Genomic DNA, 23,934 nt, shown 5'->3' with positions numbered 1-23,934 from the left:
TGTGCTGTTTTTGAATGAGCTGTTCTCTTTTGACATGAAGGTATTTTAAACTCTGTGACTGTTATATGATTCATTGCTGAGTTTTTGTTCACACCCTGGGGGGTGTGAAAAAGAGGGATTATTGGTTCCTGTGTTTTACATTATAGCCATTACCATATATATGATTGAATATTATCTGCTGTTGGCTTGTGTTGATGTATGCAAGTGTTATGCAACATAGCTGACTTGAAACATTGTTAAAAGTGTCAGGGCCAGGGGACTTTCTCATGCTGGAAAAATACAGAAGGGAGGGCACATTCAGAGCGTGGGGTTGCGAGAACAAGCGTTTTTTTTTTGTTGTTGTTAGATAACAGGAGCCAGGTGCGTGATAACGGTATGGAGCATGAGAGCCTGGCTGCAACTTCTCTTATGACATTCCAGAATCGCATTGCAGTAGATATGCTACTGGCGGAGAAAGGTGGAGCTTGTACTATGTTTGGTGAACAGTGTTGCACTTTCATCCCTAGTAACACAGCCTCCGATGGTAGCTTGACCATGGCCCTAGAAGGTTTGAGGACGCTTAATGGTAAAATGAAATCTCATTCTGGGATGGATACCTCTATGTGGGGACTCCTGGATGAGTGCGTTTGGTAAATATAAAACCCTGGTGTCCTCCATTTTGGTATCCATTTCGGTGTTCGCTGCCATTTTAGTTCTCTGTGGATGCTGTTGCATTCCATGCATCCGTCCCCTTGCCACTAGGGTTATCTCTAAAGCCATTGACCCTTCCTCCCCTTCCCAGATGTTTCCTCTGCTGGATAAAGACCTACATGAATTCGAGGAGGAGAGTGCCTATTTAGGTTTACATTATATCTGCTGTTGCCTTATGGGGATGTATGTATGTGTTATGCAAGTGGATCATTCCGCCTGACTTGCCTAGTTTAAGTCACATCTCTTTGGAGATGTGAAGAGAGGGAATCACAACTTTTTCCTGCGGGAAAAAAGTTGGCTTATGTAGACAAGCATTTACTTTTATTTTGAGCTGTTGTTCTCCGCTCTGTTAAATGAGGGTTGTAAGTTCCTAGGTGGCTGGTAGCCAACTTAGTACATAGTGGGATTGAATGGAGAACATGATGTAATACATATATATCTATTTCTGTTTAAAACTGTGCCTTATTTCATAGTCCCATTGGGAGAAGTTTCTCTTTGTGTCTGGATCCAGTTAGGTTGTGTCACGTCTCTGGTGAGACGTGAAGAGAGGGTTTTGTAGAGAAATGCTAATTCTTATGTAGGTGACCAAACTATTGTTGATAAAGGGCTACAACTCAGAGTTGAGCCTGTGGGGTCCCCTACAGGATAGCTCCCGCATTACACTAATGGCCAAAACCAGCGCACACACACATGATCTCCGTTGTAGCTGAACGTTGAATGCCCGAAGAGGATTCTACGATGACGGACAGACAACTGAGCCAATGGCGGAAGACTACAGACTACACCCCAGATGAACCAATCCAAAGATCCGATCTTCCAGAATCAACCTACATTCTTTCCTATATAATAGTGGTGTACTGATTGTAACGGTCTCTTCTTCGTCTGCGCTTCCGTACGAACCAGCGGGAGAGCCGTAATTACGCTGTTCTAGATATCTTCACTCTGAATAAACTGTAGCTTGTCATACAATTTACCACCTTGTCTGAATCGATCCTTGACCGACTCGTCCGTCTACATACCTAATTACTAACACGATCCTCTATTCAACTTGAATTTTAACATGATTTGATTACATATTACACGCGCAATGACTGTTCCATGGAGTTTGCTAACGATTCTGAGTTTGGTGCACCACACGGAATCGAGGTGTTCGCCGACTACTTATTATAAAAACTGTTGGATTCGTCAGTACCCTGGTATATTCATCGACATTGAGGAATCTCAGAGAAGAGGCGCTCAACTTCTGAAGTATTACCAGGAAGAGACAGCTCTGAAATGCAGCCGAACCTGTTGCCTTACGAGAAATTGTAAGTTTACTGTAATTGTTCATTTTTACTATTGATTAGATGCGCAGCGAAATCAGTTTAACCCTACCATAACCCAGTGTACTATTATGTAAATGTCGACATTAAAAAAGTAGTCTCAAATGTTTAATTCATGATTTATTGGAGGCAATTTTGTACAATACTTTTATTTGCAGGAGCCCTGCCAGGTGGACAGGCGTAGCATATCATGTGTGACTGCGCTACGCAAAAGTCTATTAATCTGTTGCAGGGTGCGTCGATGGATAATTAACATTTTATGTAACTCCTTAGTTTCTTGTAACCTGGCGATATTCCACTATGACACCATCCAAGAGAATGTGAACTGTTTTCATATGCACTGTCCAACATTGGAGAGCTGCATCCTAAGCTACAGAGGCAACGTCATCCTGTACAACATCACCAAAGGTGAGCCTCCATAGGATTCAAATGTTTAGACCCAGGAAGCCAAACATAGATGTTTATTACTGGTTATTAATAGACACACACGTAAAAAGCTTTACCTAGAACATTGCAGGCACTTTATACACTGTTATAGCTTGTGGTATAGATGTTTATCACCTGCTACTCTGACAGCATTTGACTGTGGGGTTGGATGCATTGGGTCTCACACAGGTGTGGATCCAGACCTGTTGGTGTTTGGAAAGTACTTCACCTCCAACGTGCGGGTGTTACCCCACCTCTACACCAGAGTCAACGCCTCAGAGCCCCTAGCCTCAGACAAACGCCAGTTCAACCGGCCACCCGTCCCCCCTGTCCAGCCTCTAACCATAGCCCCTACTACCAGGATCCCCACCACCACCACCGCACTCCAGAGCCCTACTCTGGGCACTACTCATTCCCCCATCACATCCACCCCCTCCTCCACCATAATGCCCACCCTGGGAACCGAGGCCCCCACCACCACTCCCCCGAACCCCATCACGACTGCCCCTGCCCCCTACACCACCCAGACCATCCCTGCCTATTCATCAACCCACAGAGAATCAACTACCACCCCACATCCCACCACACCTACCCAGCAGCCCACATCCACAGCCAGGATGGCCACCACCACCAGCCCACCGACCTCCCTGGCTCCTGCAGCCAATGTGGATGGCAGTAACAAGCAGGACCTCAACGACTCCAAGGGCTACGTGGGCAGGAACCAAACAGCGGCCGCAGGGGGAGAAGGCGACCAGGGTAGCCAGGGCGGGGTGGAGTCCCCCTCACCCGGTGGTTTGGGCCCAGGGTGGCACGTAGCGGCTCACACCCTGCTGGTTGCTGCGGTGACGGTCGTCACGGTGCTGCTGAGCTGCTGCTGTTCCGTGCTGCTAGTGGTGAGCTGGAGGGGTCGGAGGAAGAGGAAGGGGCGGTACAGGACCACCTGGAGGGGGAAAGGGGGGTCCATGCGCCTCATTAAGTATGCCATTGTCAGGGAGAGCTCGTGAGGTAACCATGGGGACAGGGACTAACAAAGCTTTTACATGGAACTGCACAGTTAAAGGTAAAAGTAGTGCTAGTCCACTAGAGAAATAATGTTTACATCAGAAACAATCATGAATTTAGCAAAGAGACCTGCCACCGACCTGCAAATGTTGTTTTCCTCCCTCCAAACTAAATCTGTGTGTGTAGTCTGGAAAAACCACAAACTGAAAAGCAAAGATCGGGACCATCACTGGTGTAGTTTTTTTAAAATGCAGCTGTTATTTCCCCCCCCATTCTGACATGTTCAGTATCATCTTACTTATGTATAGCTATACTTTAGTGGTTTTGAAAAGATGAGCTGCGTGGAGCATATTTTAGATTCCGTAGACCTGGTAGAGAATGAATTGAAGTACATGCCAAAACTGTGAGACCAAAGTTGCTGTGAGGATTGTGGTTAATACTGATGTCATGGCTTGAGACTGACAGTAACTGCTGATGCATTTGTAGGTCATTTGCCTAAAGAAAGATACCGTGCGTCCTTTTGGCAGACCTACATTTTGATGCGGTCGAACAAAATCAAACCGATGTTGATGCCAAACTCCATGGACAGTGTCTGCTCTGCTTTAAGTGCATCGATGGGGGCTTCCAAGCAAGAACAGCTGCTGCAACAAGCCAAGTTTTGTTCTGAGGCAGTAAGATGCTAAATGGACTCTGGTGTATACAAGTGGAGGTGTATCTTAGGCTCAGGCCCATCTTGCCACCGCTCCTCTCTCCTTCAGAACATCTTTCCTGCGCATCGGGTTTCACCTGACCCAGAATCACATGGACCAGAGCAGGAACTCTTTTGAAGGGTTTGGTGATTTCTTTTTTTAATAGGCCTATTGCTGAATGTGTCCTTTCAGTACGGTGCTTCTCTTTGTCCCCCTGGGCCAGAGGGGAGAAGGTGATGGGTTTGAAGCCAGGAAGAGAGGGTAATATAGTAAACATTTGTGTCCACTGTCTAGTGATGTAAAAAGCACTTGTTGAAATTAGCCCAAATTTCAGAACTTGAGGAAATTAAAGCTTTTTATTTAAAATGCAAGGAATACATTTTTGCTTCAGGCTATCAGTTTAGCATAACTCATATACGACAATTGTATTACAGACATATAAACATAGGCCCTTTCATTTATTGTCAATAAATATTTCACAAAAGACCGTTACAGGCATCAAATGCTGTGTGTGGTGATATCAGATGATAGGTTTGTCTCTAGACTTTGAACTGATCACCCCAAGTGTGTTGCAGACGAGTTCTGCTCTTGCTCACTCTCCTGTGTGTTTGTGTGTATCTGCATGTATAGAAGAGGGCATATTAAAGGTTAAGCAGTTTCTTCACAGCGTCTCTGTACTGGTGCATGCTGCTCTCGCTCTCTCCCTCGTTCTTCAGTCTGGTCACAGAGTCCCTGTACTCCTGCACCTCCGGCCTCCCCAGCAGCTCCTCCCTCACCGCCTCTCCCTCCCCCTCCCCTGCTACCTGCATGCGGACCAACGTGGACATGATGTTCTTCTGAGAGGGGCTGTCCTCCCAGCTGTACTCCTCCATGTCTGCCACAGTCTTCTCCGACTCCCAGGCCTCCATTTTCTAGAAAGAATAAGTGGAACAGCACAGCATTATTAGCTACAGTGCATTCAGAACGTACTCAGACCCCTTGACTTTTCCCCCAAAATGTTACGTTACAGCCTTATTCTAAAATTGTTTCAACATTTTTTCCCCCCTCATCAATCTACACACGATACCCCATAATGACAAACAAAAACAGGTTTAATAATTTTTTGCAAAATAAAAATATGAAATTACATTTACATAAGTATTCAGACCCTTCACTCAGTACTTTGTTGAAGCACTTTTGGCAGTGATTACAGCCTCGAGTCTTCTTGAGTATGACGCTACAAGCTTGGCACACCTGTATTTGGAGAGTTTCTCCCATTCTTCTCTGCAGATCCTCTCAAGCTCTGTCAGGTTGGATGGGGAGTGTCGGTGCACAGCTATTTTCAGGTCTCCAGAGATGTTCGATCGGGTTCAAGTCCGGGCTCTGGCTGGGCCTCTCAAGGACATTGAGACTTGTCCCGAAGCCACTCCTGCGTTGTCTTGGCTGTGTGCTTAGGGTCGTCCTGTGGAAGGTGAACCTTCACCCCAGTCTGAGGTCCTGAGGGCTCTGGAGCAGGATTTCATCAAGGATCTCTCTGTACTTTGCTACATTCATATTTCCCCTAGATCCTGACTAATCTCCCAGTCCCTGCCGTTGAAAAACATCCCCACGCTTCCCCGTAGGGAATGTTGCCAGGTTTCCTCCAGATGTGACGCTTGGCATTCAGGCATTCTTGGTTTCATCAGACCAGAGAATCTTGAATCCAAACTTCTTCCATTTAAGAATTATGGAGGCCACTGTGTTCTTGGGTACCTTCAATGCTGCAGATATTTTTTTGATACCCTTTCCCAGATCTGTGCCTCAACACAATCCTGTCTCAGAGCTCTACGGACAATTCCTTCAACCTCATGGCTTGGTTTTTGATCTGATATGCACTGTCAACTGTGGGACCTTATATAGGCAGGTGTGTGCATTTCCAAATCATGTCCAATTAATTGAATTTACCACAGGTGGACTCAAATCAAGTTGTAGAAACATCAAGGATGTTCAATGGAAACAGGATAAACCTGAGCTCATTTTCGAGTCATGGCAAAGGGTCTGAATACTTATGTTAATAAGATATGTTTTTTTCCACTTTGTCATTATGGGGTATTGTGTGTAGATTGATTAAAAATATAATTTAATACATTTTAGAATAAGGCTGTAACGTAACAAAATGTAGAAAAAGGAGTCTGAATACTTTCCGAATGCACCATAAATAACCTCAGACAAAGAAATTGAAACCGTGATTCTTCTGTTTATGCCTCAATATATGACAATAACGAGAGGTATGTGACACGTTAACATAAGCTGTCCCACAGGGGTCCGTGATGGCCCGTCTTGGGAATGTGGGTTTGGAGACAGCGCAGTGTGTGGAACCCCTGGAGTGCCCTGATCGCCCCTAAACCATCTGTGGCGCTCTCCTCTCACAGAGATAGTGTTTCTCCAGACGTGGTGCTGAGTCCCTATACCATAGCCGGTCTCCCTCCCATCACATTCCCCAAAGGACAATAGGCCCGTTGTGTGGGAGCTTAAAGCAGGGGCTGCCACAGGCTCTCCTGCAGCCCAGGTGTTTGGGGTTAATGGACCTCATTACGTCTATATGGTCCCCAATATCAAGACTGGCTGGAGGCCAACCCCTCCAGCGGACAGGTGGTGCGGGTGGGGATGGCTGGAGAAGAGATTGGTCCTCTCCCCTTAGCCTGACTGTCAGGATTATTACACCACTACAGAATCGTCACTGGGCAAAATAGGGCCAACTAAGGTAATGTAGTTCCTTCAAATCACTGATTCTGTACTGTAGTTTTATTCAGAATCTATCATCTGATTGTAAATTAAAATTAAACTACACTGGGTATGCAAAATTATTTTGATTGACAGACTGATCAGGTGAATCAAGGTGAAAGCTATGATCCCTTATTGATGTCACTTCAAATCAGCGTAGATGAGGGGAAGGAGACAGGTTAAAGAAAATGTTTTACACAATCCATGTCTCAATTGTCTCAAAGTGTAGGTGTGCCATTCAGAGGGTGAATGGGCAAGACAAAATATTTAAGTGTCTTTGAACGGGGTATGGTAGTAGGTGCCAGGCGCACCTGTTTGTGTCAAGAACTGCAACGCTGCTGGGTTTTTCACACTCAACAGTTTCCTGTGTGTATCAAGAATGGTCCAACTCAATATGCAACTCGATATTAGGATGGCGTTCCTAATGTTTGGTATACTCAGTGTATATAGCTATAATGGTTGACCATTGGCCTGACAGACTCCATATCTCCCACCACAGAGTGTATCCCAGTGATTGAAAAGAGGGAGATGACTGACAGACGGCTATGTGGCCAGACCAACAGCCACCTGTTCTTCAAAGTTGCTGAGGAGGAAGACATTTGTGGGTTTTATTACTGGAATAGGGCACAGAGTACTGGAGCGCTCAGATAAGGGATTGACATATTAGATAGTCACGTGGAGATTGGAGCGACTCTAGTGCCCAGCGGGCCAGATGGTAAAGTACGGTACCGTACTGTAGATTTCCTGCTGTGGTGTGGTGGAGGACTGGTCCGTCCCAGTAGAGCACTGGCCCGGATCAACAGCCCACAGCAGAATTAGCAACAGGCCCAGAGAGTCAAGAGTCCTTCTCACTGAGTGAAGAGATAGAATCACTTCAGCGGCAACTAACAATTGGCCTCTTTGTGGGCTAGCGTTACTACCGGTGTATGGGCTCCCCCTCCCAGCGTCCACCAACCTGCGGGCTGCACTGTGCCTTCCATTGTGCGTGTAAAGGGCAGCGGACAGTGTTCCGCTTCCCGGCTCCGACGCCATTTCTTAGAGAGACGAAAAAAAGCAGAGGCTTTTTACCAGCTAAACCCCTGCTGCCTTGGCGAGAGAACTGCCAGAGGCACAACAGGGAGAGTCATTAATTCCCTTGTGGATCTGATGTGAAAGCAGCCTGTGCTGGTGACCCTGGTGGTGGATTTCTCAGGTGTGTGGTGTTGGTTGTAGTTGGCGCACTGTGAATAAGTGGCGGGGTCAGGATCTTATTCTGGTGTTGGTTTTCTCCTGTTTAGAGGGGAAATGCCAGTGGGACAATGCTGCTGTATGCCATCCGTTTGCCTATTCACCACTCATAGCTCCCTAACAGGCTTTCTCCTTCACACCAAGGGTAGAGAAAGGTGTCAAGTCCATTGGTGCTAGCTAGATTGGCATGTCTTAGTAGTTGGAAATGAAAACAGACAAATGGAGGGAGGAGGAGCATTGGCCATGGAAAAGCCACACGAGTGTCTCAGCAGGACACAGGGGTTTGGTGGGGAGGGGCAGTACTTGTGAATAGTGAACTCTTGAAATATTCATTACTTGGTTTAAACAAAAAGTATGTCGTGCTCTTTCTACTTAAAAAGCCCTAATGAATACGCTAGCCCTTTACCTCTAGGGACGGCTTAAGGTATCAGGCATCCCTTTCCTAGTACATCATGGATTCTCTGGATAGTGATGGACTTGGCTGCCTGACCACCTGTCTACTCATCGTCCACGTATTGGCTGGGTGGTAAGGTTAGATGGAAGATTGTCTACTCGAGCTCTTTGGCACTGATCAGGGTCACGTTCAGGAAGATGCAACGCACTGAACGTAGCAGATAGACATGTCATGAATAGAACCGAGGATCAATTGTACATCGGGACGCGGCCCTGGCAAGACACTTACCCAAGACTCGTGATAGAGGACAGTCAGGAGGTACATGGCATAGTCATAATTCTGCTTTCTCACAGGGCAGCTGGCAGGGCAAAAAAAAATAAAACATTGATCAGAAAGTACAGGTCAGGTTGACATAAAAACCTCCCCACCAAAAGACATCACTGTAAAGCAATGACAACAGTGAAGGACCAATAACTTCCTTACTTTAGCCTCTTTTAAACAAAGAGGAACTAGTAGATATTTGTAATAGTACATTGAACAACAGGAAGCGCTGCTTACCTGTCAGTGGTGATGGCGAGTATGTCTGTGTCCTTGCAGTACCGCTCTCCTACCAGTTTAACCATCTTCTTCCTGGCATGGTCGTCCAAGTTCAGACAGGAGAGCTTCAGCTGAGTGGACAGAAACACAATCTGACATCATAATACTGAAGCTTATTTGGTTTGCCTAAGATGCTCGATTAGCATGCAAAAAAACGCAACCGTCCATCCCTACTCATGACATCTGAAATAATAAGCACCGTGCCTCACTAAATGTTGAAACTCTGCAGAGGTAAAACACTTCATCACAAAATATGCTTAAAATGATTCCAAAGAACTGCAGCTGTCACAGCTGTAAGGGGGGGAATAATGTTTTCTGCAGCATGAATCATAATCTGCTTGTCTTTCAGTAAACTGAGTTTAAAACACAGGCTTGAAACCTAACAACCGTTTGTACACTTAACATAGGCCAGGCCTGTTGTTACCTCATATCCCAACAATAATGTCTTGCATTACACCTGGGAAGAAAACACTTCAATTTGCTCAACTTACCCCGAGGCAAACATTTTGAATTTACTAGCCCACACAGCTTCAATAATGTGCTTTCATGCTATGTTTAGGACCTCGTATTGAAGCTTAGAAACTTTGGCCAAGATAAGCTGCCAACAAATGCTTCTTGTAGCCATCAAATGAGCTTGCTGCACCTTTCTACTGGGAATTGGTTTCACTCTTCAGTAGCAAACTGTTTTAGGTGTGCCCTCCACCATCTGGTGTTTTCAGCTCACGCCGTAGGTTATAGATGTGATTCAGGACTCCTCACTGGCCACTCCATAACAGTGTTTCTTCTTGAACCATTCCTGGGTGTGTGTAGTTGTTGTCCTACTGGAAAAAACACAACCTTCAACAGATACACCATTTTTGGACACTGGGTTGAACATTGCATTGCAAAGCAGTCCCACAGCATTATCGAACCTCCCCCATAATCTATTAGTTATTTCCTTTGAACGCTTCATTTGGTTGTTGGTAAACATAGGAAGGCCCCACTGTTGAAGGAGACAAGCACGCCTGATTGAACTTCTCAAAAACCCATCTAAACAAGCCCAAATCCTGGAGAAAATGTTCTGTGGACCAATGAAACAAAATTAGAGCTCTTTGTCAATACATATCAGCGCGGTGTCTTTACTGACAACCAAATGAAGGATTCAGTAAAAAAAATAACATCCTCCCTACAATCAAAGATGGGGGAGGTTTGATAAGGCTGTGGGGTTGCTTTGTTGCCTCTGGTACTGGGGGCCTTGGAGGTGTGCAAGGCATCATGAAATCAGCAGATGATCATGTGATTTTTGTATGCCAATGTTCAACCCAGTGTCCAAAAAACTGTATATTAGGTTGTAGGTTTTCCAGCAGGACCAATGACCCCAAACACACATAAAAAAATGCAGGAATGGTTAAGAAGAGATGCTGGTCTGTTCTGGATAGGCTAGCGAAGAGTCCAGATCTGAATCACATCCAAACAATGGCGAGATCTGAAAACAGCAGTTGGTAGAGGGCACCCCCCAAAAATTGAATTTGAGTAGTTTGCTGCTGAAAAGATGACCAAATTGTCAGTAGAAGGTTACAGCAAGCTCATTGATGGCTACAAGAAGCATTTGTCTGCAGTCATCTTGGCCTTAGGCTGTGCAACCAAGTACTAGCTCCGGGGTGCCAATAATTTCGTCCATACCATGTCTTTATTTTCTACATTACAATTGTAAACATACATTTACTAAAAAATAAAATTGGTTCTGCAATGTTGAAAATCCAATAAGGTGTGGTGACCAAAAGTTGTTCTACATTTCTACTTATTTTAGAAGAAATGGGGAATGATTTAATAAAGGTGCAAGGGTGCTAATATACTGCATTTGCCCACAACTGTACAAGCATCATGAAAGCTCTAACACAAATTCATATATATATATTTTTACCGTTATTTAACTAGGCAAGCCACTTAAGAACAAATTCTTATTTACAATGACAGCCTACCAGGGAACTGCGTTGTTCAGGGGCAGAACAAGAGATTTTTTACCTTGTCAGCTCGGGGAGTCGATCTAGCAACCTTTCGGTTATTGGCCCAACGCTCTAACCACTAGGCTACCTTGACTTGTTGAAAATCTGTTTTGTTTTTTTGACCTAACTTGCTTAAAACTTTTTATATGTGGTTTCTTCCTCCAGACTCCATAGAATGACCTCTTCCTTAATATTTGGTAAAATTATTAATTTAGCGTATGGTTTCCTAGAAATAAGGGTGGCACAACCCTTTGGCTCAACATTACCCCACTCTCCCCTAAGCATTTGTTTTTAGGTTCCACTTTAGTGCGGTTCTCTATTTGTGGCAAGTATGTTACAGCAGCATTTCATAGGCATAAAAGCATAGATACGGACAATGGAGGTCTTTCTTGAAAGGTCAGCCAGCCGGACATGAGCTGAGAGCTGTTTAGGGAATCTCTAGATCCCTTCTATACAAAAGAGGAAAACCGTGCACTTTCTATGCATTTCGTAGAGGGTCAAATACAGGTCAAAGAGTAAAATTGAAATATTTGTATTTTAATCTGTAAACTAAACCCCGAGTCCCAGACCATATAGGCCTACAACACAGGCAGACAAACTTACTCGAAGGTGGACTATGCGGGCAGATGGGTTTCTGAGGGAGGTGCCGGCAGACACGTAGTCCTTGCTCTCTACTTTGACAGGGAAGTGCTCATCACATTTAGCACCTGTGTCCAGGGCAGAGGGCCACTCTGTGCAGAACGCTTCAGGGAAAAGAGAAACAGAAATACAATTAAATACTGTTGCTACAGTAACATGTGTGTCTCTATAAGCAATTTTGTGACTTACGTTTCAGAGCTTCACAGTGTTTCTTTATGGCTAATGGGGTTAAATGCAAAAAGTTTGGAATCTGAAAAGAGAAGAGTTTTGATTAAAACCTGAATTAGCTACAATAGACAGAACAGAAATACTGCTGTACAAGTAAGGTATGTGGAACCAGTATGACCTGACAGCACAATACAATATATAGCTTTAAATGGTACAAATTATTTCCCTCCCATTGCCAGATAATGCTAAAATCAAAAGATCTGATATCATGCCAAGTTGGAGATAAGACCTCTGACCTTGATGAGCTCCAGGTTGCCCTTCTTCTCTGGGGGCACCCCTTTCTTCACTGGGAAGCCCATGCGGACAGGCAGGGGCACAGAGCCCTGTCTGAAGGGGGTAGCGGTCGGGTACACTGTAGTCCAGTCCTGGTCTACAGGCATCCTGTCTGTCCTGGGGTCGCCCGCCTGAAACACACCACGGAGACAGGGAACAGATGGAAAGGAGTCAGTATGTGGGTCAACTTCAAAATACATATACATCTTTCTGTCAATATACAGCTTGGAATAAACTTGATCAAAATAATTATTCATGACTTCTTTTTTAATAGTAAAGAATCTGGGCTGAATTCATGACATGCCCCTCTCCCCCCAGGGACCATAATGTGCTGTAGGAGCCATGTTGCCCTACTTAGAGTGCCTTCAGAAAGGATTCACAGCCCTTGACTTTTTTGTTGCGTTTCACCCTGGAATTAAAATGGATTCAATTGAGATTGTCACTGGCCTTCACACAATACCCCGTAATGTCAAAGTGGAATTATGTTTTTTCGAAATTGTTACAAATTAATCAAACATGTAAAGCTCAAAATGTAATTCAACCCCTTATGGAAAGCCTAAAGCCTAAATAAAGTTCAGCAGTAAAAATGTGCTTAATAACAAGTGACATGCTTGTAATCATTAAGGACTGGGGAGTTTTTCAGGATAACATTTTAAAAAAGAAACGGAACGGAGCGAAGCACAGGCAAAATCCTAGAGGAAAACCTGGTTCAGTCTGCTTTCCAACAGACACTGGGAGATTCATCTTTCAGCAGGACAATAACCTAAAACACAAGGCCAAATCTACACTGGAGTTGCGTACCAAGAAGACAGTGAATGTTCCTGAGTGGCTAAGTTACAGTTTTGACTTAAATCTAATTCAAAATGATCAATGATCGATTTGACACAGCTTGAATAATTGAGGGGGAAAAATGATCCAGGTGCTTCTACAAAGTATTGCCTCAGGGGTGTGAATAGTTATGTAAATTCAATACCTGTATTTCATTTTCAATACATTTGCAAAAATGTCTAAAAACATGTTTTCACTTTGTAATTATGATGTAGTGCGTGTAGATCAGGCTGTAACACAACAAAATGTGGAATAAGTCAAGGGGTATGAATACTTTCTGACGGCACTGTTGTGTACTCCATACAGTTTGTCTGTCTTTGTATATTCCACTTCAATTGTAGACTAGAGGGCACTATTTTTACTTAACCTTTATTTATACAGGTCGTCTCATTGAGATAAAAAATACATTTTTCAAGAGAGACCTGGTCCAACCGAGACAGCAGCAGGGGGGGGGGCAAAGTTTCAGACAAATCTCAGACATAGAAACACAATGAACAACCGATAGACGTAGACACCCATAAATTACAATCACATACAGAGACATACAAACACCATAGATAAAAATCTGTCTCGTGTACCACTGCATGAAATCCTAATGACAATCACGTTCCTCAGTAACAGGAGGGTCAAATCCAAAGAAACAAGACCCCGGAGTTTCAAACTGGTCTGGAGACAGTTCCAAGACCACAAAGCCGAGTAACAAAAACAAAACAAAAAATGTTTTTGCCATGAACCGTTGGGATTGTTGGAAAGTGGGAGTGACACCGTAGCTGACCTAGTCAAAGGAGAACAGAGGAAAAGCAGCAGTTTTCCCAAAACAGTCTTCTAGATCAGAGTTTACCAATGTTTAAGCCTACATAGACTTAATGAAGACCAGTCAACAGCACTGTACAGATCATAGTGATGGGTCAGATGCTTTTGGTTAGTAATAAACCTAAAAAGGGCCTCAGGATAGTGCTTGAGGTCTGCTTATAATAAATAACATCAACGAAGTCCCAGACAGACAAGAACGTACACCATACCGTCTCTTTTGTGGCCTCAAAGGAGAAAAAAAAAGAGCCTTGTGCCAGTAATAAAAACCTATTCTCAACTTGAGTTTCTTAACCAGGTTCTCAACATTATTATTGAAGCTCGGCTTCTCACCCAGCCAAACTCACAGATATCTGTGCGTTTTGACGTGCTCTGTGGAATGTCCTTTCAAGGTAGCAATGACATGGTTTTCAGAGTGTTGTTCAGAAAACACGCTTCAAATCGCATAGAGTCAAACTTCTGCCACTCGACTAGAGAATAGTGTCATTTTGAGGCTCCCGAGTGGCGCAGCGGTCTAAGACACTGCATCTCAGTGCTAGAGGCGTCACTACAGACACCCTGGTTCGATTCCAGGCTGTATCACAACCAGCAATGAATGGGAGTCACATAGGGCAGCGCACAGTTGGCCCAGCGTCCTCCGGATTTGGCCGGTGTAGGCCATCATTGTAAATAAGAATTTGTTCTTAACTGACGTGCCTAGTTAAATAAAGTTAATTTAAAAAAAAGATTCTGCATAAAAAGGTACATCCCAATGTTGTTGATATAAGTAATAAACAGGGGACCTAAACTGGATCCTTGAGGCACACCTGAGCTGTGTTGGGTCATGGGTAACTTATGTGGGAGGGTGGTAATTATCAGTTGTGAAGTCGTAAATACCAGTTGGATACATTCACATGCTTTGGCTAGATTGGCTAATGGCCAACAAGCGGAGTCAACCATAAACTCAAAGTACAGCTATCATGCCCGGGGAAAAAAACAAGAGTTCAAAAACCATATTAATAGATTACTTTTAATAAATAATGTTTTTGTTGCATTTAACTGGTGAAAGTGCTGTTATCGAGGTAATTTCCTTAGTAGGTGACGTCAGAGGTTAACATGTGGAAGTAGTCGGAGCTCAGGGGTGATAGACGAGTTTCCCACTAGTAATTTCCAGCTGGAGGGGCATTCAAGTGGATTTTCCTTAGTCGTATGTGGTAAATACCACCTTCCCACTTGGTTATGAAGGCAGCATTAGGCACCATGGCAGTCGAGATTTGGAATGATGGCCTCTCAAGACTATCACACAAGTGACCAATTCTTCCCGTGCTCATCGTTTACATCAGTGTTTCCCCAACTCCGGTCCTCAGTACCCCCAACAGCAGACATTTTCGTTGTAGCCCCAGACAAACAACTCATTCAACCCATCAAGGGTTTGGTGATTAGTTGACAAGTACTCAAGGACTATGTAGGATTCCCACCCCCAGACATAACACTCTCCATATGGTCGGGTTTTCAGCTGTTACAGTCGCCCAAGTTAGGCTACGTGTTAGGCTATGTGAATTACAATTCCGATGCCGTCTAATAACGTTTAGAAACGTCAATCAACATCACTTTCTAAATGTTTTTCGAAATATATGCTGATATGCCCCTGATCATTCATGTCAGTGAGAAAGAATCTTTAAAAAAAAGATTTAAAAAAAGACTGTGTGCCCCCAGTTGATGAACTACACTTCCTCCCCAGTTACGCTCACACAGAGGTGTTCGGAGCACACTAGATAGATAATTAGCACTGGCAGCCGCCTATGTCTTCCATCTGTTCTCCGTAAACAAGCGTTGTAACATGGAGATATAACCATGTGGGAAGACTAACCCTAACACTATAAAAGGTGTGTAGTGATTTAATGTTTTTATTTTCTTTAAAATTTGCTGATATGAAAGATACGTTCCTTATGTTTCCCAAAACAGTACTGCAAGTGATGCGTGTTAACTTTCAGACCGAGCATCAGGGCTCTTCTTCCTGATAAAGAAGATCTTATCGCCAATAGGCGCTAAAGTAGTTAGCATTTAGGACTGGAGTTGAGAAACACTGGTTACACACTAGCAATGCTGGGAATAAACTTGATTTTTTATTTATTAGAATCTGCATGAAGCCAGGAGTTCAATCAAATTACATTTAAATTTACTCTGTCGATTGGATGAAGGCTTGGTCCTTATACAGTGGGTAATAATAATCATTTAAAAAATCTAATAGAACGTATAATTAAACAGAATTTCCAAACGTGGGTCTGTTGTAGACCCATGCAGCTCCTTGAGCTTACCTCATGTCAAAAATAAAGCTTACCCACAAGTTCTTGCTTTTTTGTGTGCAGGTATGGTACACATGCAGGACTTTGACATGCGGTAAGTGGAGAGGAATTAGGTCGACCCACATTTGTAAAGTCTTTAAATTGTCATAATTTCTCAATTTCCCCCCTGCATGAGGATCAATCCTACGGACAATCAATCCTACGGACATTTTATTTGATTTAAATTCCGGTGGCCTTTCCGGTATTTTTTTGAAAGCCAATTCCTACCAATGCTAGTGTGTAAATACTACCGTTGCTAAAAGCAGCTACTTCAAACTATTATATGTGCCTAAGGGAATTTGCTAGCTATATCTGCCAGTATGGAACGTTTTCATCTTTACTGCTAATAAAATGGGCAAAAGACCCAACCAAAAACCTACTTTTGGAAAGCAGTTTGTTTAGCATCTATTTATGAACATTTGCAATCCCACCCGACTGTGCTAGGGTGGGTATCAAACAACTTTTGATTCGGTTAATCTTATGGCTAGGAGTTCCGCTAGCGGCACCCCTTGACAACGTTCCGCTGAAAAGGCGTGAAATTCAAAAATATTTTTCGAAATATGTAACTTTCACACATTAACAAGTGCAATACACCAAATGAAAAACTTATTCTTAATCTACCAATCGTGTCCGATTTTCAAAAAGGCTTTACAGCGAAAGAACAACATATGATTGTTAGGTCAGAGCCAAGTCACAAAAACACACACAGCCATTTTCCAGCCAAAGAGAGGAGTCACAAAAAGCAGAAATATAGGTCAAATTAATCACTAACCTTTGATGACACTCATAGGACATCATGTTACACAATACATGTATGTTTTGTTCGATAAAGTGCATATTTATATCCCAAAATCTCAGTTTACATTGGCGCGTCACATACAGTAATATTTAGCAGAGCCATATCAATTTATAGAAATACTCATAATAAAACATTGATAAAAGATACAAGTGTTATTCACAGATTTAAAGATAGACTTCTCCTTAATGCAACTGCTGTAACAGATATGAATGTAACCAAATGACAGGGATTAATGGTACACTTACTATTGGTGATAAACATAAGGGCAAACAATTTCACTGACAGCCGCAACTCAATAATCAGCTAGGGCTTTTGCCGCGCTAGCTGCCTATGAAAGAACCTCATATGCCATTTCTCTCCTGTTCTATTGGTTTTCATGTCAACTTTCTTTCGTTGTCCAGAATCCAAAAGGCGCAATCCTAGTCATATTAGCAACCCATCCTAGTTGTTGCATCTTTAGATTCACCCTCTTTCTAAGTTTCTAACTGAGATTTTCATCGCTGTCATATACCGCTTGCATCAGGTGAGGTGTTTGGAATTGCATTTTGGCAAATGTTTGAAAATGACATTTCATTGGAGGCTTCATTACAGGTGTTGCATAAGATGAATTGCCATAATCGAAATGTGATTTCTGACCACGATGGATGGACGCCCTAATGGGTTACACACCTAATGCATATGGGTCCAGTTTATTTCTCAAATGGCCAGTAAATTAAAATATTGCTGGTCACATTGTCTGGCGCCACAATTTCCTAATGAGACCCTGATATAGGGTTAGACGGCATTATATCAGAACCGACACAGATCCAAGACAAAAGTCAGAATTTTGGACCCGGAACCGGTCGAATCTTGGGTCTGTTGGACGCGTCCAGACATCAAATCAAACATTCCTTGTTCACTCACCTCTCTCCTTGATCTTCGGTTGAAAGGTCCTCTGTTCCCTCTGTCAGGAAAGCCTGAAAAAGATATCGATCGTATCAGAAAAACACGATACAGCCCATTTAATTATGCTAGCAGCTAGCTATGCGTTCTCCAACTTTCTATATGAAACTTTGACATCATTGCGACCATGATTCATATAGTCATTTGGACCAGGCTAGCAAGCTAGCTAGCAAATTAGCTCCTCGTTGTGACGGCATGGTAATGCATGGAAACTCACCTTTATTTTGACTAGAATGATTGGTAGACAAGGCCGTTGCATATGTTGCCCTGTTTAACGGGTTACGCACATTAACTCTATAAATATGACAATGTATTCGTCCTAAGGACCAAATTGATTTCTTCAATGTATGTGCAGCCATGTTTGAGGAGGCAATGTCAACCTATGGCGAGTCGAGAGGGACAGTCGTTTGGCGCTTGCGAAATAGAACATGAATACAACATTGGGTATCAGTGCCCCACTTTGGTATAGATAATGAACTGCAATATGGGAAAAGGTGAACGATTAGCGGTAGCCAATTACAAATGTTTTGTTACGTATTGTCGTAAAAATGTAGGTCTGTTTTAAAATGTCTAAACTTCTTCTTCTGTTATACTACATTATAGGAGCTCAACAATATGTTAATGGTGCTTATGCTTGGGATTACCTAATTACTCGCATGATTAATATCTAAAGAAGTACGGTTTCTGATTAGTGTATTCTTGATAGACCAAAACATTTATTTGAGCTGTTGAGGTCACGTCCGTCAGGTAGATAACGCCGTGCGCAAGATGATAGGCTCTGTCCACATGTGTCCTTCAGCACCCCTGCCATCCTGAGCGCACCGCCAGCTGCTGCTTTAACACATAGTAACACAACACTACCCTGTTCCTGGCAGACACACATCAGAGACGAGCTGTTAGGGACAGAAACAACGACCCGAGTTTCTGTATTCTAATGTTTCATTTTCCATGGTGTCCACTGTCATTTACGCACACAAAAAACTATTGCCATTGGGTACCACTTTGAAGAGAAAGGTAGGTTCACTTTTCATTTAACACGAAAGGAATTTAGGCTACTACGCTGTCTGAAATGATTTATTTTTGATAATTAAAATGTATATTGGATTTTTAGGCCTATTAGGACTTTTTGTAATAACTCTAGCTGAAATGGAAACATCTTAATATAATATTCTATCGCAAATATTTCTGTATTTTGTGTTATGTCCGGCAGAGACCTTTTTCTAAAGCTCATCTGAAGCATCTGTAGCCCCTGCCTATGTAATAGGATTCCACCTTGTTCCAAACCATCTGTTGGTTTGATGTCTCATAATACAACTACTGTAGCCTGAACACAAGCACACATGACAGCTGTGACAAAGGTCACAGTTATAGGCCTGTTGTCTTTCTTTGAAACGTTTTGTTTGTGTTAAATACTGTTGTGCACTAAACCATGTGCTTTAATCATCATTTGTGATGGAATCATCATCACAAACTATGTTTAGACCTAAACATTTGAATATTAAAACTAAAAAGATGTAGTGTAAGGTTAAGATTATGATATTCCTATGTGGAATGAGTGATGGATTTGCATGTCCATTTTTCCATGTATCCCTTTGTAACAGAAGGAAACATAGGAGTCCTATGCCTGACAGAGTTATTGTGTGTTTGATGGTTGTCCAGCGTAGCTTAAACAACAGAGAAACTCAATCTATGAACTGGGGACAGCAGCAGTGTTTCTGAAACCAGACTGTCTTCACATTCTCTGCTGTGGAGGACAGACATGGAGGGTTGCTAGCTCCTGTTACGTTCCAGCCTCCCACCACAAAGGCTTGTTTCCAAGGGCTTAAGTGACCATGATCCGTTCATCTCTTTTCAGACCCACTTCAGTTTCCAGAAAATACTGTATATTGACCCCTACTAATTAGTCCACTTGTCTTTTCTGGTGGATGATACTAGAGAAGGAGAAGGAGAGGGAGATAGAGGGGGTAGAACTTGGATAGGATAGACTATGCCTAAAGTCAATGCTAGTTGGGTGGCATCTCACCTGAGACTGCAAAATAGCTAACAAAATGGCAACACTGACTATATGCGTTGAATCTTTTATTTTATTTTTTGCACAGAATCCATGCCCACTCACTCAGGACAATACACACTCACTCACACTGACACTCCAACACACACACACACACACACACACACACACACACACACACACACACACACACACACACACACACACACACACACACACACACACACACACACACACACACACACACACACAGTCATACTGACTCTACACACGCACACACTCACATACAGTACAATCATCCTATATGCTGCTGCTACTCCGTTTATCAAATATCCTGATGCCTAGTCACCTTACACCTATACATACAGTATCTACCTCTACCATTCCAGTAACCCTGCACATTGTAAATATGGTTTTGGCCCTGTAACTGACCCTGTATATAGCTTACTTACTTTCTCGTGCTCTTCTTATTTCTATTTCTTGTGTGTTTTTGTTCTACTTTACTTTATTTTATAGGACTATGGATATTCATTACTGCATTGTCGGGAAAGAGCTTGCAAGAACAGCATTTTACTGTACTTGTGCACGTGACAATATAACTTTAAACTTGAGTCATGTTTCCAGTCTGAGTCCTGAGAGATCTCACAGAGGATTCTGGTCCATTAATGTTGCATGAGAAATTGGATGAGGATAGACAGGGGCTTACTATTGTAACTATGGATTTGGAGAAGTGTGGCATCTCTATGCATCATCATTACAGCTATCTCCTTTCACATGTGATCTGTGTTTCTAACAGCATAACAAGCAAACAATATACTCACAATGTCCAGACAGGTAATGATGATGCATGTCAAGCAGTTCTCAAGGTTGAGAGCCATGAGACCATCTGAGTTTGGTGACAGATAGCGTGTGAGTGGCATCCTAAGCTCTGTGGATCCACTGACACCGCTGAGTAGAAACAATGCATGATACAGTACACAGCCAATGGTACAGACCAGAGGTCACCACACACAAGGTATACAACACACAGAGAGGATCACCTCTTAGGGCTTGGGGATAGAAGCTGTTCAGGAGCCTGTTGGTGTCAGACTTGTTGCTCCGGTACTGCTTGCCATGCGGAAGCAGAGAGAACAGTCTATGGCTTGGGTGGCTGGGGTCCTTAACAGTTTTCCGGCCTAACTTTCACACTGCCTGATATAGAGGTCCTGGATGGCAGGAAGCTAGGCCACAGTGATGTACTGGGCTTTCTGCACCACCCTCTGTAGTGCCATGCGATCGAGGGTGGTGCAGCAACCATACCAAGTGGTGATGAAGCCAGTCAAGATGCTCACAATGGTGCAGCTGTAGAACATTTTGAGGATTTGAGGGCTCATGCCTAATTTTCTACAACCTCCTGAGGGGAAAGAGGCGTTGTTGCACCTTCTTCACGACTGTGTGCGTGTGTGTGGACCATATTAAGTCCTTAGTGATTCGGACACAGAAGCACTCAACCCGCTCCACTACAGCCCCCCCTCCCCGTGTTTCCTGTAGTCCCCGATCAGCTCCATGGTCTTACTGACGTTGAGGGAGAGACTGGTGAACAGGCCTACCACTGTTGTGTCGTCAGCAAACTTGATGATGGTTTTGTAGTCATGTGTGGCCATGCAGTCGAGGTTGAACAGGGAGGACAGGAGGGGACTAAGCACACACCCCTCTGGAGCCCCCGTATTGAGGGTCAGCGTGTCGGAGGTAATGTTGCCTACGCCACCACCTGGGGTCGGCCCGTCAGGAAGTCTAGGATCCAGTTTCAGAGGGAGGTGTTCAGTCCCACACTACCAAGCTTGGTGACGAGCTTGGGGGGACTATGGTGTTGAACACTAAGCTGTAGTCAATCAACAACATAGTTATTCCTCTTATCTAGGTGGGTGAGGGCAGTGTGGAGTGCATTTGAGATTGCAAGTACCCTTAGAGTTCTTGTGAACAGGAATGACGGTGGTCAGCTTGAGACTGGGACAAGGTTGAAAATGACCGTGAATATGTCTGCCAGCTCTTCTGCGCATGATCTGAGAACACGCCCTGGAATACCATCCTGGCCCGCGGCCTTGCGAGTATTGACATGATTAAAAACCTTACTCTCATCGGCCTCAGAGAGCGAGATCACCCTGTCCTCTGGGACGGCGGGGGCCCTCATGCACAACTCGGTGTTGTCTTTGTCGACGCTTACATTAAATGCATTGAGTTTGTCTGGTAGAGAGTCATCGTTGGGCAGATCACAGCTGGGTCTTTCTTTGTAATCCGTAGTGGACTGTAGCCCCTGCCTATGTAATAGGATTCCACCTTGTTCCTATATTGTCCTTTTGCTTGTTTGACGGCTCTGCAGAGGTCGTAGCAAGACTTAATGTACTTGTTTGTGTCCTCAGCCGTAGCCTTGGGTTTGGCTGTGATAACCCTGTGTGCAGTATCCCTGCTCTTTAGCTTAGCGCCAACCTCAGTGTTAATCCAAGCAGCGAACCTTCACTGTGGGGACACCGTCGGTGATACATTTCCTAATGAAGCAGGTGACGGTAGGGGTTAGCTCCTTGATGCTATCGGCTGAGTCCCAGAACATTTTCCAGTCAGAGCTAGCAAAGCAGTCCTGTAGCATAGCCTCCGATTTGGAGGACCATTTCTCTATGGCACTCGTCACGGGCACTTTGAGCTTCTGCTTGTAGACAGGAAGCAGGAGTATAGAGTCATGATCTGATTTTCCGAAGGGGGGACGAGGAAGTCCCTTGTATGCTTGCTTGTGGGTAGAGTAACAGTGGTCTCCTACTTAAGTACAGACACAAGTCATCGGACTCTTTTAACTAAAGCCCAATACTCCACTGGATCCTTTCTGTAAACTCTGGACCTTGGCACCGGATCACCTCTGCTACCGATTGGCTATAGTGGCTAACGCCACTGCCACGAAGCTAGCACCAGTTAGCTGTGAGCCAGGCGCATCTCCCGGCTAGCAAACTAAATTCCACAATACCTCTTTCGCCATCTGGCTTGGATTCTCTGTCGATACGGCGCCCCGCCGTACCACCACGACTGGTCTGCCGACGAATACTCCATCCGCTGTGCCTTCAACCGGCCTCCGTCAGAGCAGACGCTCCTACTAACCCCGGGCTACTAACTTTAAACGCCATGTCGCTAGCGTAGTGGCGGATTCCCTGTTCTATCTACTGCTGCCCCCTTGACACTACGATCACTTGGCTACATAGCTGATGCCTGCTTGACTGTCCATTAATCACGGTACTCCATTCTGTTTATTTATTTTTTATCTGTCGGCCCCAGCCGCGAACTCAGGCTCTGTGTGTAGTTAATCCGACCCTCTCTGCCTAGTCATCGCCATTTTACCTGCTGTTGTTGTGTTAGCTGATTAGCTGTTGTTGTCTCACCTGTTGTTTTAGCTAGCTCTCCCAATCAACACCTGCGATTACTTTATGCCTCGCTGTATGGCTCTCTCAAATGTCAATATGCCTTGCATACTGTTGTTCAAGTTAGTTATCATTGTTTTAGTTTACAATGGAGCCCCTAGTTCCACTCTTCATACCTCTGATACCTCCTTTGTCCCACCTCCCACACATGCGGTGACCTCACCCATTACAACCAACATGTCCAGAGATACAACCTCTCTTATCATCACCCAGTGCCTGGGCTTACCTCCGCTGTACCCGCACCCCACCATACCCCTGTCTGCGCATTATGCCCTGAATATATTCTACCACGCCCAGAAATCTGCTCCTTTTATTCTTTGTCCCCAACGCTCTAAGCGACCAGTTTTGATAGCCTTTAGCCTCATCCGACTCCTCCTCTGTTCCGCGGGTGATGTGGAGGTAAACCCAGGCCCTGCAGGTCCCCAGGCAACCTCATTTGTTGACTTCTGTAATCGAAAAAGCCTTGGTTTCATGCATGTCAACATCAGCAGCCTCCTCCCTAAGTTTGTTTTCCTCACTGCTTTAGCACACTCTGCCAACCCTGATGTCCTTGATGTGTCTGAATC

The 23,934-nt window shown here is 44.0% G+C and overlaps 2 protein-coding genes across 2 annotated transcripts; one reads left to right on the top strand and one right to left on the bottom strand.

Moving 5' to 3' along the window:
- The first annotated feature begins 1,561 nt into the window (after positions 1–1,561).
- Positions 1,562–4,613, top strand: mansc4 (MANSC domain containing 4). Its single transcript, XM_031801890.1, has 3 exons — positions 1,562–1,997; positions 2,286–2,420; positions 2,628–4,613. The coding sequence occupies exons 1-3, from the start codon at positions 1,778–1,780 to the stop codon at positions 3,440–3,442; spliced, it is 1,170 nt and encodes a 389-aa protein (XP_031657750.1). The 5' UTR covers positions 1,562–1,777; the 3' UTR covers positions 3,443–4,613.
- On the bottom strand, positions 4,467–18,730 carry LOC109866781 (28S ribosomal protein S35, mitochondrial). Its single transcript, XM_020455615.2, has 8 exons — positions 18,135–18,730; positions 17,879–17,931; positions 12,178–12,345; positions 11,903–11,963; positions 11,678–11,817; positions 9,051–9,160; positions 8,781–8,850; positions 4,467–5,040 (listed from the first exon to the last, which is right to left on the bottom strand). Exons 1-8 carry the CDS (start codon positions 18,274–18,276, stop codon positions 4,771–4,773), a joined length of 1,014 nt encoding a protein of 337 aa, XP_020311204.1. The 5' UTR covers positions 18,277–18,730; the 3' UTR covers positions 4,467–4,770.
- Positions 18,731–23,934: the final 5,204 nt, after the last annotated feature.

Source organism: Oncorhynchus kisutch, linkage group LG22, assembly GCF_002021735.2.
Source record: "Oncorhynchus kisutch isolate 150728-3 linkage group LG22, Okis_V2, whole genome shotgun sequence".
Classification (NCBI taxonomy): domain Eukaryota; kingdom Metazoa; phylum Chordata; class Actinopteri; order Salmoniformes; family Salmonidae; genus Oncorhynchus; species Oncorhynchus kisutch.
The sequence above is the reverse complement of the archived record's forward strand: the minus strand, read 5'-3'. Positions and strand labels throughout refer to the sequence as shown.

Coding starts and splice junctions, on each gene's coding strand:
- mansc4 (XM_031801890.1), top strand. CDS start 1,778: ATGACTGTTCCATGGAGTTTGCTAACGATTCTGAGTTTGGTGCACCAC. Junction 1,998..2,285: donor CTGTTGCCTTACGAGAAATT/GTAAGTTTACTG, acceptor GTAACTCCTTAG/TTTCTTGTAACCTGGCGATA. Junction 2,421..2,627: donor CCTGTACAACATCACCAAAG/GTGAGCCTCCAT, acceptor GGTCTCACACAG/GTGTGGATCCAGACCTGTTG.
- LOC109866781 (XM_020455615.2), bottom strand. CDS start 18,276: ATGGCTGCACATACATTGAAGAAATCAATTTGGTCCTTAGGACGAATA. Junction 17,932..18,134: donor TCATTCTAGTCAAAATAAAG/GTGAGTTTCCAT, acceptor TATCTTTTTCAG/GCTTTCCTGACAGAGGGAAC. Junction 12,346..17,878: donor ACCGAAGATCAAGGAGAGAG/GTGAGTGAACAA, acceptor GGTGTGTTTCAG/GCGGGCGACCCCAGGACAGA.